Below are 18,970 nucleotides of genomic sequence, written 5' to 3' on the forward strand. Positions count from 1 at the left end.
TCGCCCTTCAGGAATCAGAGCCTATGAGGAGCTGGGGATGAGGGCCTTTGGCCTCCCTGGAAAACTAGCGGCTGCAATTGCAATCACGCTGCAGAATATTGGGGGTAAGAAACGTGCATTAACAGGAAAACACATTAGCAATATTGGTTAATAGAGGTGTCAGTGGTAAATGCAGGCAAGATCAGAGTTAAGTGCACACCCATGGTGTATGATAGCACTGTCTGCCAGAGGGTGATTGCAGTCCTTCAGCAGTGGCATGGCACTTTTCTAAGGACACTTCACTGCTGGTGGACAATGCTCTGGCATGGTCACACTGCTGGAGTCATGGACCCCTGAGAAGACACTGTTTGGAGAAGGAGGAAGCCCCAAAGATTGGATGGGCTTGTTTGACTAAATCCCTACATTAGATTTCTGGCTTTGTTTCTTGGGGAGTGATGTATATAGACTGTTGTGTTGCCTGTAGTAGGTGATGTTTACTGAGTGCATCAAGCCCTCTCTTTTTCATACAGCTATGTCCAGCTACCTCTACATTGTGAAGTCGGAGCTGCCTCTTGTCATCCAGACCTTCCTGAATCTGGAGGAGAAAACGTCGTAAGTATTTGCAAACATCTAAAGCCCATGTACCCTAATTTGGGTGCTTCAAACTCTTCTACTTTACTCGAGTCCCCTTGCTACTGTCTCGGTAGTACACATACAGAGTCTGAAACCCTCTGAACATGCATAAAAAGAAACAAAGGGCCTCATTTATGAAAACTGTTGCATCGCTGCGTGAAAACAGCAATGCAACAGTGTTCACTGCGCCCTCCTTGCGACACGATGGATGTGCCTTATTTAATGTATGGCACTCTATGTCGTAAGGAGTTACAGATACGCCAGTATTTCTGACGTATCTGTAGGTGCAGTAATAATGCATTGCTGGAGTGTGTCGCAAAAGTGACACAACTTCAGCAATTTGTCATTACACATGGCAAGTCACATGTTAAATGTGCCTGCGTCAGTTTTATGCCTGCTTTGAGGCAGGTGTAACATTTTGAATCAGTGGCGTCCTAGAAGTGGTGGAGTGAAATCTGATAGATTTCACTGGGCCACTTCTACAAGTCTTTTTACGGGGAACGCCCACCCTGCATACATTATAGCTGACGCAGGCATAATGTAGTGCAGGGCTTCACAAATGGACACATCTGCTTACATGCGTCACTTTCTAAACAGGGCGCAACATGGTGCACTTTTACGCTCCCAATGCGTCACAAAAAGTGACGCAACTGCAGCGCAAAAGTGTCACAAGACCTTGTAAATAAGGCCCAAAGGTTCACTCTGGAGAAGCCTAATAATCATTGGCTTCTATGGCAAGTACATTTTGCAATTAAACAGATTATTAATTACTTTGAAAACAATGTAGTAAGTGAGGTGAATATGATAAATGCCAATGGTGCAAAAGTGAACTGGTATCTTTGAAGAAAAATAACATTCCAAAGGCATTGTTGACAATGTAGTGCAATTATTCACTTAAAAAGACTCATGAGTTGAGTACAAAACACCATAAAGAATTAGTAGTCAAAAAGCTCAATCGTCAACATTTCGACCCATCCGTCATTTCATGTATGTATCTTCATCAAGTCAAAGGGAGAGCAGCCTTCCATAACTGATAGTCTTACATTCGTAATGTGAAGCTGAAGGCAACCCTCACCTGTGTTGCTACTTGGTTTTGTGCCTTTCATGGAGGTGGTCAAAACCATTTGTGGAATTTGACTGCGCTCATAGTCTTCCACAGGAGGTGTCTTACACAGGAGGTGTTCCATTATATGGGCTTTGCATTAAACCACAATGCACAATCATGCTTGAGCACTACTATTTGGAATTATAATGGGTCCTCCATAAGCTTCTCCCTGTTAGAAATGGAGAAATTCTTTATCAATGTAAGAATAAAGCCTTTCTGTCTTCATAGAAATTTAACAGAAACCTCAATTGAGAGTCTGTAGTTCTCTGTGGTTAGAATCACCAGGTTTTGAGCTCTACACCAGCCTTGTCAGGCCCCGGTCCACAAAACCCACCTTCATCATCCACTATCAAAGAAGTTGTTCACCACTTCACATCTACCAAACACTCACGCTGAGCATTGCTTTTTTTGGCGCACCTGAAAAATCCCTCTGCTGTTCCTGTCCTGGGGAAATTCATGCTGCTCCACCTATGCCCCTAAGCCCCACTTACTTCTGCCTATGGAACATATCCCTGATGGGGATCATCCTTTACAACGCGGATTTTACTCCGCAAGGCTTTCACAACGCGTCCGTTACAACGCAAGTCGTAACCACGACTTGCGCTGGAGGGCGCTAGAGGATTAAGAATAGTATATTTACTATTCCAACACCTTCCCTAGTGTCCACGGGGACTGGTGTTAGAATAGTAAATTATACTATTCTCAATCCGCGCCCCCAACGCAAGTCGTGGTAACGACTTGCGTTGTAAAGGACGCGTTGTGAAAGCACGCGTTGTAATGGAACGCGTCGTAACGTCGTACATCCATCCCTGACCTATCCCATGCGTTTGCTGTTCCACGCATGGCAGCTTTGCAAGTGCACCTCAAGTCCAGTCTGTCATACCCATTGTATTTCACCTTGTCGTCTGTACACAGCTCTTCCGGAGCAGCTCAAGCCATACCTTTAGCGTCCCGGCTGTTTCGTTACTGAGCGTCCACTCGTCTCTGCTGTCCATCTCAATCCACTTCCTGAAGAACTCTTTCAGTTCTCATTTATAGTTTACACTTGCCTCTGCCAATGGGCACCATTCCTGACCTGCAACACCTTCTTGCTATTCTAGTCATGTCTTCCCTAAAATAGCTGTCAAAGCACCTTAATCTAGGCCTGCAACACTTTCTCAATACCAGTATTATCCAACCACATCAGCTCTGCAAGGGCACCCCAATATTAATCTCTAACTTCTCCGCTCTCCCCCCTGCCTCCTGCCCCACATTGGGGAAATGTAATGACTATTATTACTGATGTATTTTTCTCCCGCACCTACTGAGGGCGCATGATGTCGCTGGAGTTGTATTGTTTATTCTTATATTTTCTATTTTCATGTTTCTGGGCTGATTGCGGTAGGTTGACCCCTCTGGGGTCTCCTCTTCCAGTGTATCACATTCTTATATGTCAGAAAAATACATAGCCTATGCTCCTCTGAAAAACTCAATAAATAAATGAACATATATATATATAAAATATATATATATATACTTTTTATTTACTTTTATTTTTGTATTCATCTCACTGCATGTATCACAGCACATAGGCCTGGCTACACAGCAAAAGTAAGCTTACAGAAGTAAATGGTTGCCTTCTGACTGACTGGACTGCACATGATTTTTCTGTGTCTTACGTCTCCATTTCATACTCTAATTCAGGCCACGTCCCCCCCTTTCCCTCTGATGTCCCCAAGGCTCACTTCGAACTGTAAGGACTTTGTCCGACATCCAGGCGAGCGCGTTGACATTGGCTGCAAGGACTGCTGTGGCCTGGATTTCAGCCTAACTCACACCCTCTTTAATTCCTCAACACCCCCCACGAAACCAGAAAAACCACAGAGTGGACCCTCGGGAGATGGCTTCAGTCGTGTACGTGAGATTTTGCAGGTAGCCTGGGCTGGGAGACGACATGTCTCTGGGGGATTATCAGTAACGAGGAAATAGCTGTCACCAACAAATCATGCATGGGGAACAGAACAACTCATCAGACATGTCATTTAATTATACTTTCCTGCATTGCACACTTGGTGCCAAGCACTCTGGGCACTACAGTGACAGAACAGCCCTAAAATAAATGTTGCTGTACCAGGTAACACTTACAAGTTTTAAGACCATTCATGGCTATTTACTTCTTCAATGCTTTGGTAAAATCATGCAAGATAGTTGCATTTTTCTTTTTGGAAAAACATTCTAAAATGAAAGGTAATGTTACTGTCTCTTGCATCAACAATGGCATCTTCCTTCCAGATCCCTGTTTACAAAATTCTGGGGTTTTCTTCTCACTTCCCACCAGGCCTGTGAACTCCATAAGTCTAAGCCTGAAGCCCAGCCAATTTCACTGCTGATGTCACCTTCCTGCTTCAATTTCGTGGTCAAATCATGCACAATAGCTTTTCATTTTGTTAGAAGCAGCTAAAATTAAAGAAAATATTACTGCCTTGGAAAGCAGCCATAGCATCTTACTGCCAGACCCAATTAAATTAATTCTAGGATTTCCTTCTAACTTCATAGTAGTACTTTGGATTTCATGAGTCTACACTAAGCAGTTTCATCGACTAATTAAATTTCTCATTGCCAGTGACATTCCAAATCCGCAATGTGATTCTCCTGCAGAAAGCACAGATTTGATAGTTTTCAGCAGACTTCATAGTTCGTTGCAGACTTTGAATATTTTGCAATTTTTCAACAGAATTATGACATTTTGAAAATTACCCACACATATTTTGTTCTGCTCAAAACATTACATATAGAGGAGACTGAGACCTAGGAGGTGTAGGCTTCAGTGCCAGCTATTAAAATAGAGCTGAGAATCTGCAGGCAGCGCCTGAGGTAAAATGTGGTGATGAACTCACTGAGGCAAAGTGATGAGGCACTGCTGTATACTTATAAGCACAATCCAGCCAGAGGTGGTGGTCTGTAGACTAGCTGGCTCCCAAATGACTTGCAGAATTTTCACTCAGGATCAGAGCATAGCAGGAATGTAGAACAAGCATTGGCAAATCCAAAAGGCCTCGCTAATGGCTTTTGCTAATGTATTTTAGCCAGCCATGTTGTACACCAATATGGCTTCTGTTCAGCGTGACTAAAAGTTAATGTAGAGGAGAGTGCCATGGAGTGTCACAGAGAGGAATAGCATAGTGTGTCATAGAGTGGAGTGGCCTAGAGTGTTGTGGAGTGGAGTAGAGTGGAGTGGTGTTGAGTGGAGTAGGGGAGAGTGGAGTGGAGTGACGTAGAGTGTCGTAAAGTGGAGTAGTGCCATAGAGTGGAGTGTTGTGGAATAGATTGGAGTGTCATAGAGTAGAGTGTTGTGGACTAAAGTGAAGTTGAGTCTTGTTGAGTGGAGTGTTGCAGACACTCCAATTCACATGGTGCCACCGAGTGTCACATGATATCGCCTCCCATCACACGGTCACATGCTGAGGAACTGATATCACACAGTGAGCAAACAATTCTCTGGAAATGGCTGCAGCTAGCAGGTTTGTAGCTAATTATTTGGAGGATCGGCTTACCCAATGTCTATTACGAGGTGTGAAACCGCCCCAGGACATCATCGGCAACCTCAAAAGCTTTGTAGTGTTGACTGGCTTGGATGGTGGTGGGAGGAGCATTGTTGGAGGTGCATTTAAAAGTGTCTCAGGCAATGCTCGGCACTCAGTCCTCCTTCAAGGCCCAACCTCCTCCTCACACAATGTATCTTTTTCACAAGTTTTCAGGTCTGGTATTGTCGAGTAGAGTGTTGTGGAGTAGACTGGAGTAGATTGGAGTGGAGTGTCATTGAGTTGAGTGGAGTAGAGTAGTGTAGAGTAGAGTGGTGTAGAGTAGAATGGTTTAGAGTGTAGGGGCATAGAGTGTAGTAGAGTGTCGTATGTTGGAGTAGTGGAGCAAAGTGGAGTAGTGTGTCATAGAATAGAATGGAGTGGAGAAAGGTAGCTTGGAGTTGCATAGAGGAAGTTAAGTAGAGTGGTGTGGTGTAGAGTATCGTAGAGTGTAGCTGCATAAAGTGGAGCAGAGTGTCATGGAGTGACGCAAAGTAAAGTGGAGTGGAGTAGAGTGGCCTGGAGTTAAGTGGCCTAGATTGGTGTAGAGTGGAGTGGTGTACAGTGAAGGAGAGTGTCAAAGTGGAGTGACATAAGTGGAGGGGTATAGAATGGAGTGTTGTTGAGTGATGTAGCATAACATTTAGTAAAATGTTGTAGAGTGGAATAAAGTGTTATAGAGTGGAGTAGAGTGGAGCGGCATAGAGTGGAGTGCTGTGAACTACAGTAGAGTGGAGTAGTGTATCGTATAGTGGAGTAAAGTGTCTTAGAGTGAAGGGGCATAGCTTGGAATGTCGAACAGTGTGAAGTAAAGGGATATAGAGTGTGGTAGAGTTGAGTGGCATAGTGTCGTAGAGTGAAGTATTGTAGAGCGACCTAGAGTGGAGTGTTATAGAGAGTCATGGAGTGGCGTAGAGAGCAGTAGAATTGAGTGGTGTAGCATGTCGTAGAATGGCATGGCATAGAGTGTCATTGATTGACCTGGCATAGACTGTAATAGGGTGTCGTAGAGTGGCCTAAAGTGTCGTAGAGTGAAGTGGCATAGAGTTCCGTAGAGTAGTGTGGCATAAAGTGGAGTAGAATGTCATAAAGTGGAGTGGCATAGAGTGGAGTAGAGTGTCATAAAATGGAGGAGAGTGGAATGGAATACAGTGTCATAGAGTGGGGTGTTGTAGAGTGGAGTAGTGTTGTAGAGTGGAGTGGAGTAAAGTGGAGTAGAGTGGAATGGAGTAGAGTGTCATAGAGTGGAGTATCGAGGAGTGGAGTGTCATAGAGTTGAGCGCCGTGGAATGGTGTAGCATGACGTGGTGTATAGCAGAGTGTTGTAGAGTGCCTTAGAGTGGTGTAGAGTAGAGTGGTATGGAGTGCCAAAGACTGGCATGGAGTAGATGTGTGTGACATAGAGTGGCTTGGTTAAAGTGTCATCGAGTAGAGTGGAGTGGCATAGAGTGGAGGGCCAGAGAGTGGAGTGGCATTGAGTGAAGTGGAGCAAAGTAGAGTGGCAGAGAGTGGTGCAGAGTGGAGTGGAGTGGTGTAGATTGGAATAGAGTGGAGTAGAGTGTCACAGCACAGACATACAGTTTTATTAATAACATTTTACAGCACACAAATGATAATGCTGCAATTAGGGACAACACATTTCCAATTGAAATGACCAATACATTTGAACAGACATACAGTTTTACTGGTCCAATTATACAATAATGTGTGGAAATGGCATCACAAGTCTATTGATTTGTTATGATAATATTAAAATATTTTTTTCCACCACACTTCAGAAGTACCAACAAATGTGCTTCAATCGTGCTTTCCAAATTCATATATTCTGAAATATGTGCACAGTTCATTTACAGACATTTACATTTTGTTGTGTTCTAGTAAAGCTTTCTTTTCACCCCCCCCCCAGATTATTGTCACATAAATCCTCTCACTTTGCAGTCAGAGAAAGAAAAGTGACCACCAAGCTCCCTCGGAAGACAGAGCCTGTCATTTGGCCTTTGTCTTTGAATGCACAGCAAATGTGACAAGATAAGAACAAAATGAAGAGGCACCCATCTGTAATACGACACCGTTTCCAGTCCTCTGCTGGACATATCGCCTTACTTTGCATTGAATGCTTGCCCACACTTTCCTTTGGTCAGCATCGTGGTGTCTTTTTTCACCAAAGAGACCCCCTAGCTGTTGTACAATGTTTTACCCCAGACCTGCCAACCAAGTAATGCTTTGCCCTGTGTGAGTCTATAGGGGAAAAGAGGCATCATGGTGGACCACCTGCGATGCCTAAGTGGTCACAGCTCCTGTACAGCAACCAATAACTTGCTCCCGTGTACTGTGAAGGTTTTGATTGGAGGCCAGCTGTGCACTGCACTCACAATTGTGTCCTGGGAAGGTTTTGATTGAGGCCAGCTGAGTAGAGCATTCATACCTGAGCTGTGAATCTATGGTGCGCAAGTGATTCCCGCTCACTGTATGAATGTGCTTGTTCACCCTGTGGCCTTCTGATGAGGCATGAAACCAGAATGTCACACGGCGACTCCATGTTTATTGGCAGTTATATGACATGGCAGCCAAACTTATTTTTGATAAAGTTCTCAAAGCCCAGTAGAAAACCTCTACATGAGTACTAATAGAACTGAGTAGTGGGCCCCTGCGGATGCTTTCACCGACCCCACCAAAACCATCGCTCTTTCGGGAAATAAGACAGGGCGTGTGGTCAGTATGTTACTAAATGCTTACTTTCACGTTCACTCATCTGTAGGCTTCTCGAGAAGGTCCCTAGTGAGGGACTTCTTAAGGAACACTGGGCCAAACATTTTTTTGGGCCCTTGCTCAGAACATCTTTTAAGTTATTATCCAATTTCAGCTCTTTCATGCCCTCATAGGCTAGTTCACAAGCAGTGAACACACAGGGGCACTGGGCCCTAACACAAACTGTAGACCTGTTTTTCGACAATTAAGTGGTACCAATCACACACCTCCAAGATGCAGTTCCCCGTGTGAATTCCTGGTTAAGGAATAAGGACTACAATTTACATGAACAAATTGAATAACAAGAACTACAATGAGAGTTTGCCAAACATAGGAGACAGATTTGAACATCAGTAAACTTAAAAGGGCTTTTTTATGAATGGAATTTGTTTAAGATAAAATGGGATGAATTGACGCCTTCTCAGGATCATTTAATGCTATCTGTAAGTATTTATTTTTTAAACATTTGTATGCTCTGTAAAGTTTTATGTAGAGTCTTTGGCATCAGTACAACTGTTACAGGACCTGACTTTAGAAAACTCAGGACAGATTTACTAAGAGTCTTGATGCAACGCAGAGCAGTAAGTGAAGTTTCTTTGCTGCATTGCTTGAATTGGGGATAGCTGAACCCCCCAAGAATTGGCCCAGTTCTGCTCTCTCCATGCGATCGTGCACGTGGTGCAGCCATGCCCCAGTGCAGGCACCCTTGCACTATAATGATGGGATGCCTGTGATTTTGCCATAAGTGAGGTACTGTTTCGATCTAAACTAAACTTGTGTATGTCTGTTGAATGTCTTTAGAAAGCATAGGCACAACATTTCACTACAAACGTTCTGTAATGACCAACCACACATCATCCTTGCTAAAAATAAATTAAAAGAACATAGGGGCATATGTAGGTAATTTCCATTGTGCGATTCTCAAATAGCGATTTTTAAGGAATCGCTATTTGAGAATTGCAAAATGAAATGTAGGTAATAATTTGCAATTTTTTTGCGAATCTCTAACATTCCTTAATTGCGATTAGCAAATTGCAAATCGCAATTAAGGAATGAGTGTCCCATTCATTCCTATGGGCCAAGAGGCCCATAGCAATGAATGGGGATATATTCTCAAATTGCGATTTTCTATGAGAAAATCGCAATTTGAGAATCGCAATTCCAAGGGTACCAGGGTGTCCAAAGGACACCTGTTGCACCCATGGAATGTGCCTGTAAGTACATGTGGCGCACATACATGCCCTAAGGGCATGTCTGTGTGCCACATGGCACTTTGAATTTAAAAAAAAATGCATTTTGACAGGAAATCGCAAAATACCATCTACTTGAAGTAGGTGGTATTTTGCGATTCCTTAAGCCAAAATCGCAATTTTATAGGCACCCCTACATAGCATTTAAGGTATCGCAAAATTGCGATTCCTTAAATGCTTGAGCAAAATAAGGAATCGCAATTTTTGTGATTCCTTATTTTGCTAAGTGGCACCTACATACCAAAACTCCGTTTGCAATTTGCAAACGCCGGAATTTGCGAATCGCAAACGCCTTCCTACATATGCCCTGTGGTATTAAAAAATATCTATGTTTAAATATCATTCAGTACCTGCAGGACGGTCTGCATAACCCACCTGACTCTGGCAGGCAGTTGAGAACGCTATCAGGGAACCCCCTGAAAGGCGGGGGCCCAGGGACAGTCATTGCCCACTCTGTCCATGCCTTAAAAAGTCTCTGGCCCCAGAAATATGAAGTTGATTAGTTCACGCTTTCAAAAGACGTGCAGTGAGAGCGAGGAGAGGGGAGTAAAAATAGCGACCAATGAATGGGGAAGGGCAGCGACATGGAAAAATACAGCAGACCTTGGCAGGCTTCAGTGCAGAGGGCGGGCACATTCAGCTGACTTACTCTACTGACATATACTATCCAACCCACCAGGCCCAGCCCCTGTCAGTGCTATCTGGCACCAGCTATTTCTGCTCTATAGAATTCCCTGTAAGAGCCCATGTGCTCAGGTCTTTAATATAGAACTGCAGCAGTGGGACTAGTAAAGTGAGCTGTCTCTGGACGGCTTTGCCCTGTCAGAGTCAAAGTCAAAAATCTCACTTTATTCTATTTGACACAGTAAATCATGAAAGCAAATACAAATACAAGGTTCATAAAAAGACTGTAAAAACAAACAATACATCTGAATTCATTAGGTGAAATGAAACACCCCTGCTGAAAACCAAGATACATAATAACATGTATAATTATTTGAAAACTGAAGGTGCAATAAAGCAGGCCATACATGTTTAAAATACAGTGGCAGAAGAAGGGGGCGCATAAACTTATGATGCAGGTTTGCAAATTAAGGGCATATAAGGACACCGCGCAAAGTGTCTAGTGCAGCAGTCATATCAAATGTCGAAATAACAGGTTTTGAAGGTTTGTGCCAACCAACTAAGAGTTATGGGACTTTGTTAAACCGGAAGTAAGGCAAAAGGTGTCTATGCAAAGCAGTCATATTTAGCGTTAAATACGATTCAATTCTGGCATGGGTTTTGACCATACCAGAATTTCTGCACCAATTTTTAAAACAAGACAGTTCCGCCCTTTTTGTCTGCACAGAGGCACAAAATGCCTCCTTTAGCAACTAGACATCAGCTTTAGAATTGATTCCGTGCTAGTAAAAAGCTCGGGTCTGCCAAGGTCACCCAGGGTACCTTTAACATAATGGAACCGTGGAATTTGTAGGCTGTAATCCAGTCCCAGACAATCTGACACAATCATTTAATTAAGTTCTAACTCCTTTTTTAATCAAAAAGATAACCACAAGATTACAGGGCGAACATATATATAATCAGAGATAAACCCTATGTTCAATTCATCATGCACGATCTCAGCGGGCACAGATTGTGGTATCCTCAATATTTTTCTTAAGAATTTGCTGTCGGCAACTTGGATGGGACAACAAGCCTTATAGCCCCAAATTTCCAAACCAAAAGCCACAGTTGGGACACATTTAGCTTTATAGAGATACGCTATCGAGTTAACGTGAGGGCGACAAAGCCACTCGAGAAGGCATCACTACTGTGTGCGATCCTATTAAAGGACTGCACATGAGCACTCAAGAGAGGGTCCCAATTTAACTTGTGGCCAATCCTAATACCTAAATAGGTGAAATTATCTATTGCGAATAGGCTGAACCAAGATTAAAAGGATTTTGGTTTTAAGATTCTTCGGCCCCAACATCGTTGTATACGTTTAATACAGGTTTCTTTTTAGGCCAACATGCCCTAAAGTTGACAAAACAATCAACCAAACATTGCAAGCCATTAGCTGTATGCTCTATGAGAACAGTATCATCACTTCTGGCACCTGTGAGCAGCATCTCTTCGCCTTATCTGTTTGAGCAGCATCTCTGGAAGGCTGGCAGACTGAGCCACATGTATGCACCACTTTGCCATACAATTGGAGCCATTCCTTTGGTATTTGATTTACCTGCAAAGGAATGCTGAATGGGTAGCATGTCTCCTGGCACCGTATTTAAAATTAGTATTTTTTCTCTATGATAAATTTTATGACAATATTTTCACTCAGCCACAACAGAAGGGCAGATCCCATTCTTTGACACCTATATTTAGACTTATGTGCACCTGCGGGTTCTGCTAGTCACACCATTTTCTGAAGGGCATATATGTGTATTTCTTAATGCAGAGGAATAGTTTTCCCTGGTAAACAACCTTTACAACGCAACTTTTACATCGCAGAGCCTTCACAACGCAACCATTACAACGCAAACTATTACAACGCATTGCTCTGGGGGGCGCTATAGGATAGGGAATAGGTTAATTTACTATCCAATAACCTTCCCTAGTGTCCACGGGGACTGGAGTTGGAATAGTAAATTAAACTATTCACTATCCAGCACCCCAAAGCACTATGCGTTGTAATGGACTGCGTTGTAATACTTACATTGTAAAGGCATGCGATGTAAAAGCATGCGTTGTAATATCATACATCCGTTTTCCCTGGTAGTGTGGTAGGCCTTGAAATGTTGGATTATTTCATTAACTCCTGTTCAGGTTCTCCTCTGAAATATATGTTTTTTAGCCAATATAAAGGGAAATGTTTTCACTGAAATGCACCATTTAGTTATGTATATTCATAACTACATATATATACACACACACACATTAATATATATATATATATATATATATATATATATATATATATATATATATATATATATATATATATATATATATATATATAATTATATATAACACACACGAGAGTTTGCCCCCCTTGGATAAGTCGCACTAAGGTAGGTATTCTTTTTTTTTTTTTTTGAAAACTTTTTATTGATTTTAAAACAACAAAACAAAAGAACAATACAAAACAAGGCAATACAGTAAAACGGGTCATCACGTGGTCTGTGGGGGGGGTACATAGAGAATCAAGCGGTAGTGTTATCAATAATTGGGGGGGAGGAGAGGGGGAGGGAAAGGAGACCAAAATATATACAAAACAACTAAATTCCTGCGGAGGAAACGTCAGGTTGGGAGGAAGACAAAACATCATCAAATTCCGACATTGGGGGAGTACATATATCTCCACAGTATGCGTTCCATTGGGTCCACACTTTCCCCCACTTGCCTGGTCTGCCACGGGAAACATACACAGTTTTTTCTCGAGACATGCACCAATCCATGTTCTGTGTCCACCCCAGAAGTGTCGGAGGCCCCTGAGCGCCCCACAATTGGGCAATATCACGCTTAGCTACCATGTTGCCCAAGGTCCCCCAACGGAGCTGCGCTTGATTGTAGTCATTCGGCTCCCAGACGTTCAACAAACATCTTCGCGCTTCAGGCATTAATCGCACTCCCGTGACCTCACTCATCACTTCATGCACGCAGTGCCAATAGCGTAGCACAGCAGGGCATTCCCAGATAATATGAAGGAACGTAGCCACCATACCGCATCCGCGCCTGCACAATCCATCCATCGAAAATCCCATTCGAACCAGACGTGGGCCAGTCACATACACCCTATGCAAAATTTTTAGTTGAACGAACCGAAGACGTGCCGGGATAGCCACTTCCTTCGGGGAAGAAATAGCGGACTGCCAGTCCTCATCATCGAGTTCTAGACCATCTCTGGCCCACAACCCTCGAAGACTGTCTAGTAGATCAGTCCTGGTATTGATCAACTTTTTATAAATTAGCGAAATCGTGCTATCAGGAACGTGGCCATCCAGAACCCGATCCTCGAGCGGGGAAGCCTCCGGCACGTCCGAGCCCAGCGGAAAAACAGACAAGACCGCATGCCGGACTTGCGCATATCTGAAAAATTCCTTATCATTCAGCCCATACTCAACTTTCAATTCCTCAAACGTCTTGACCCTGCCCTTGATCCATACGTCATCTACCCTACTGATCCCGATCATGTCCCACCGATCAAATCCCTTTGATTGCCAAAGGGAGCCCAGTTTATCCGAAGCATAGAGTGGGGTAGCCCGGGTCGGCCTGTCAGCCCATCCCGTGGCCGCCGTAGCTCTACGCCACACCTGCACTGCAGTTTTGGTGGGGCCCGTAAGAGGCGCGCCAGCTGATTTCGCATATAGAGCCCTATTGTAGTCCCCACCGGGTAGCAACCATCTGTCCATCGCAAAAGCCGGGTTTAGTGGGGAAGTGTAGGTGCCATGGTTGATGGCCCCGAAGTGAGAGGCCCAATAATAGCGACGAATGTCCGGGAGAGCGACGCCACCATCGTACCAAGGGAGTGTAAGCTTTGAGAGGGCGATGCGAGGACGGCCCCCTCCATAACAATTGCCGCTGTAGACTCTCAATCTCATGAAAATAATCCGCTGGCACTACATCAAGCGTGTTTTGAAGCACATAAAGGAATCGGGGGAGCGACATCATCTTAAACAACGCAGCTCGTCCCAAGGGAGAAAGGGGGAGCCTGCTCCAAGTCCCGACATCCGCCCGAAGGCGTCTGAGAGGGGGCAGCAGATTGCGCTCATACCGAAGTGTGGGGTCCAAGGAGACAAAGATTCCCAAATATTTGAAACCATCTAATACCACCGGAATAGGACAATCACGGGGCAGGAGAGGAATATCACCGGAGAGAACATAAACACAAGATTTAGACCAATTTATAACTAAGCCGGAATTTTTACGGAAAGAAGTCAAAACGTCGAAAAGGACGATTAACGACTTTCGGGGCGATGTGAGGTACAAAAGGATGTCGTCTGCATACAGAGATATACGGTCTTCAAATTCCGGAGACCACCGAATGCCTTTCATGGACGGTTCCCACCGCAACCAAGCCGCCAGTGGCTCTAAAGCAAGGGCAAACAAGAGTGGGGACAGCGGACAGCCCTGGCGCGTACCCCTACCGAGAGCAAAGGAGGCCGAGACACGTCCATTCACCACCACCTGGGCTAAGGGATCAGCATAAAGCAATCGTACCCAACGGATAAAGGTGGGCCCAAACCCGAATTTGGAGAGGACCGCCCAAAGATAGGGCCATTCAATCGTGTCAAACGCCATGGTGGCGTCCAAAGACACCAAGATGGCCGACTCTCTCAATGTCCCCGCTCGCGCGAGGACTCCATGCAAGCGCCGAAGATTAAGTGCCGTATTGCGATGTGGTATAAATCCGGACTGGTCCGGATGAACCAGATCGCCTATAACAGCCACCAGACGATTAGCAAGAACTTTGGCCAGGATCTTGGGTTCAGCATTTATTAGGGAAATAGGCCTGTATGATTCGCAGCGGTCACGTGGCTTACCTTCTTTATGAATAACCACTATGGAAGCCAATCTCTGGTCAGGGGGAAGAAACCCTTCCGCCAGTGATTCCAGAAACATAGATCGCATATATGGTGCCAACACATCCGGACGGAGCTTGTAAAGTTCAATAGGGAGTCCGTTAGGGCCAGAGGCCTTCCCGGAGCGGATCGAACGGATAGCGGTCGCAACCTCATCCGCCGTGGGCGGAGCTTCCAGCAGGTCCCTCTCAGAATCAGACAAGCATGGTAGCGAAATATCACGTAAAAGCATGTGAGAGTCCTGCTCTGATCTATCGGACACAGGGGAGTACACCACCCGAAAATAATCGGCAAACCTCTCAACAATCCCAGCAGGGTCCGTGATATCGGCACCATTCGCGTCAACTATAACAGGAACCACTCGACTCGCGCATTCTCTCCTATCCAACCAAGCAAGCAACTTCCCAGCCTTATCACCCACATCATACAGACGTCCCTGCTGTTCACGACTCATCTCCTTCGCTGCATCAGTCACCAGGGCTCTGTACTCATGTTGCTTTAGGTCCAACAGATGAAGCCTCTCAGGGGAGACCCCAGCATCAAACTCTCTCTCAAGAACGGTAATTTCAGTCTCAAGACGAACAACCTCCTCTCGTCTACATCTCTTAACATTGCCAATCGAAGAATTACAGTTTTGTATGCCTCCCATAAGGAGACAGAAGAGGAGACTGACCCCACATTTTCGGCAAAGTAGTGATCAATTGCCTTAAGTAGTTCCGTTCTAATCTTAGGATCACGGAGGTACCATGGGTTGATCGGGGCCACGCGACCCTCCGATCCCCCATGCGCGTTCACAACCAACCACAGTGGGGAATGGTCCGAAAAACCCCGGCAAGATGTTTCACCTCTCCTATACGGGAAGTCTGGGAGGAGGGCATCAAAACATAATCCAATCTCGAAAGGCTGCCGTGGGCCCCAGAGTGAAAGGTATACTGTTGTTGTCCAGGATGATGTAAGCGCCAACAATCGGTCAGCCCCAGCGCCTCCATGAAGTCCCCAAGCCAGGATTGGGACTTAGCGAGGACTCGGGGAGGGTAACGATCACACATCCCAGACACTACTGAATTAAAGTCTCCCCCGACCACAAGCAAACCCTCGGGGACTCCCAGAATCACTCTTCCCAGATCTGCATAGGTCGTAAATTGAAGACCTGGGGGTACGTAGACAGAAAATAATGTAACCACCCTACCCTCCCAACGCCCCACAATGGCGGCGTACCGCCCTCTATCGTCAAGTATAATGTCGTCAACAGCGAGGGGGAGGGAGGTCCGGATTAAAATGCCCACCCCTCTGGAGCCAGAAGTGAAACCTGAGTGTGCAATGAGACGATAGCCACGCCTATTCATGGCGTGGCACGTATTACCCAACAAGTGCGTCTCCTGAAGCAAAACCACATCAGGGGACAAGCGTCTCAGTAACTGCAAGACCACTCCCCGTTTAATTCTGTCTCCCAGACCATTTACATTCCAACACAGTATCCGTAGTCCCCTAACCCCATCCCAAAGTCCACCCCAAGTCCCGCCCCACACCAACCGCGACACCACAACACAGAAGATCATCAGTATTATACCTTGAAAAAACAAAGAAACAAACCCCTGAACTTCCCAACCCCCCAGAACAACATCATACCCCCCACCCCGCACCCCTGCGTTAGACTCAAAAGCCACCCCAACTCGCAGCGTGCCTGTCGCCCTAACATACAACTAATCTACGAAAAGAACCCCAGAGGAGGAAGTCTCACCCACCCCCACCCACACCCCAGTAAGACAACGGAGTAGCAAACATTATCAATATAGCAGCGAACCAGTGCCGAAAGTCAAAACGTTGGGCCGGGGGCCGATGTCGCTCCCTATTCCTGCTCCGTCAGGCCGCCCTCCGCTTCACCGGAAGGTTCCGATTGTTCAAATCGCCCTCGTCCCGTAGGCAGCGAGTCCAACCAGTCATTAGCCGCTGCAGGATGGTCAAAGAAAAATGTTCTATCATTATGGACGATACGCAATCGAGCCGGGAAAAGCATGGCATATTTCATGTCCCTGTCTCTCAGTCTCTTCTTCACTCCCTGAAATCCCAGTCGCTGTTTCTGGACTTGTTGGGTGAAGTCCGGGTAAAAGCTGACCGTAGCGTTCTCATATTCCGTGGGGCCTGAAGTGCGGGAAGCCTGCAGTATCACATCTCTGTCACGAAAGTTGAAAATCCGCGCAATGATGGGGCGCGGAGAGGCACCCAGCTTGGGCGGGCCACCCGGGACGCGGTGGGCCCGTTCTACTGCAAAAAACGTGCTCAGGCCCTTGGGCGCTAAATGATTTAGGACAAGGTCCTCCACCAGTAGGTCCACAGCTGACGAGTCCGTCTTCTCCGGGACACCGACCAGTCGGACGTTGTTCCGTCGTGCTCGGCCCTCAAAATCGTCCAAGCGACGGGAGAGATAGTCACGGGCGGATCTCAGATTACCGACCTCCGTCTGGATTGCAGAGACGTCGGTGATAAGACTAGTAGTCTTCAGGTCGAGAGACTTGACCTTTTCGTTGGTTTTTGCAAGATCCGCCCTGATCAGATTGACGTCTATGGCAACAGTGTCCAGTTTGTGGGTTAGGGCCTCATACTGTTGTCCCATCGCGGCCTGCATCCCAGCAATGGCGCACATGACGTCTTTCAACGACGGGTCATCACCCAGCAGGGATTCGTCCACAAGGCCGGCCGAGGGTTTAGCCATTCCGCTCGGAGAACTCTTAGTGAGGGTGTATCGGTCCATGACGTTGGATTGGACAGAACCTCCTCGAGCTGCCGGTCTGGTCTTGCGCCTCTCTGCTTCAGGCTTGGTGGCCATCTTAGGTCGTGCGCCCCGGAGGGTAGTCTGAGACCTAGTGAAAATGGCTACACTCGATGTGCCCTCAAAAACTCAGAGAATAAAGTGAGGACCAAACACTAGGCAATGAGCAAGAAAGTCCGGATCTCCAAGCGATGTTGCGAATAGTTGAGTGAAGCAAGCAACCAGGGCGACCAAGGCAAGGTCAATGACGTAGGGTCGTCAGAATCGAAACCGAAAGTAGAAGACCGGGCAAGGGAGGGTAGCGCAGGCCGTTGTTATTCAATTACTACCCGGCTGGCAGAATAGGCAAGCCCGGGGCAGTGCCATGGAGCAGGCCGCCAATATTCGAAAAGCCATATCTTCGGTTCCCGGAGACCAAATCGAAATTCGCAAACGGATAAGTGATCAGCAGGTTCTCGACCACAAAAGCCCGTCGTCCAGATCAGGATGAGTTGCAGGATAGTCGATGGAGGTGGTGAAGGTCCGGGAGCTCTGAGCTCACGCGACCATCTTGGGTGCGCGCTAAGCTCCTCCTCCAAGGTAGGTATTCTTAGTGTTTTATTCTGAGGAAGTAACAGCACAGCATAGCGTAGCACTCTGCATGAAAAATAATGTCCAAATCGCCGACGCGTTTCGTGCTTCCTAGCACTTCATCAAAGGCATGGATTATCCAGACGATGCAAAGCAAAGTTGTGCACTTATTTTATTTCAAACAAAGTTCCCGCCCCAGTGGGCGTTGGCTCTCCCCGAGCATCATGGTCTCTGTAGTGCACAATAGTGTTACCATCTTGGGTTTGCTGATTGCATTGCCACGTAAAGATTGATAGACACCCCAGTGGGTATACACAGTGTTCAACTCACGCTGCGCTGTTCTTAGAACCCTTCCAAAAAACGACCTCCTTTTCCAATGCGGTGATTACTGTAATGACACCACAGGACCGCTTTTCTGCAGTTGGGCTTCTCCACGGCCGGACCAGCCGTAAATATAAAACACACACGAGAGTTTGCCCCCCTTGGATAAGCCGCACAAAGGTAGGTATTCTTAGTGTTTTATTCTCAGGAAGTAACAGAACAGCATAGCGTAGCACTCTGCATGAAAAATAATGTCCAAATCGCCGACGCGTTTCGTGCTTCCTAGCACTTCATCAAAGGCATGGATTATTAATATATATATATATATATATATTTATATATATATATATGTGTGTGTGTGTGTGTGTGCTTTGTCTGAGAAAGAAAAAAATACCTTTTGTCAGTTTTTCTCTGTGCATTTCTACACTGAACCTTTGGGCTGGTATCAAAACCATTTACCTAGATTTGAT

The 18,970-nt window shown here is 45.7% G+C and overlaps 1 protein-coding gene across 2 annotated transcripts in view; it reads left to right on the forward strand.

Moving 5' to 3' along the window:
- Window positions 1–18,970, forward strand: part of SLC38A3 (solute carrier family 38 member 3) — a 342,163-nt gene that overhangs the window by 238,329 nt on the left and 84,864 nt on the right. For both annotated transcript variants that reach the window (XM_078661256.1, XM_078661257.1), the window contains 2 exons: window positions 12–104; window positions 510–591. In XM_078661256.1, the coding sequence (XP_078517382.1) occupies window positions 12–104; window positions 510–591 (175 nt within the window). The remainder of the gene's footprint in view (window positions 1–11; window positions 105–509; window positions 592–18,970) is intronic.

Source organism: Lissotriton helveticus, chromosome 9, assembly GCF_964261635.1.
Source record: "Lissotriton helveticus chromosome 9, aLisHel1.1, whole genome shotgun sequence".
Taxonomy (NCBI): domain Eukaryota; kingdom Metazoa; phylum Chordata; class Amphibia; order Caudata; family Salamandridae; genus Lissotriton; species Lissotriton helveticus.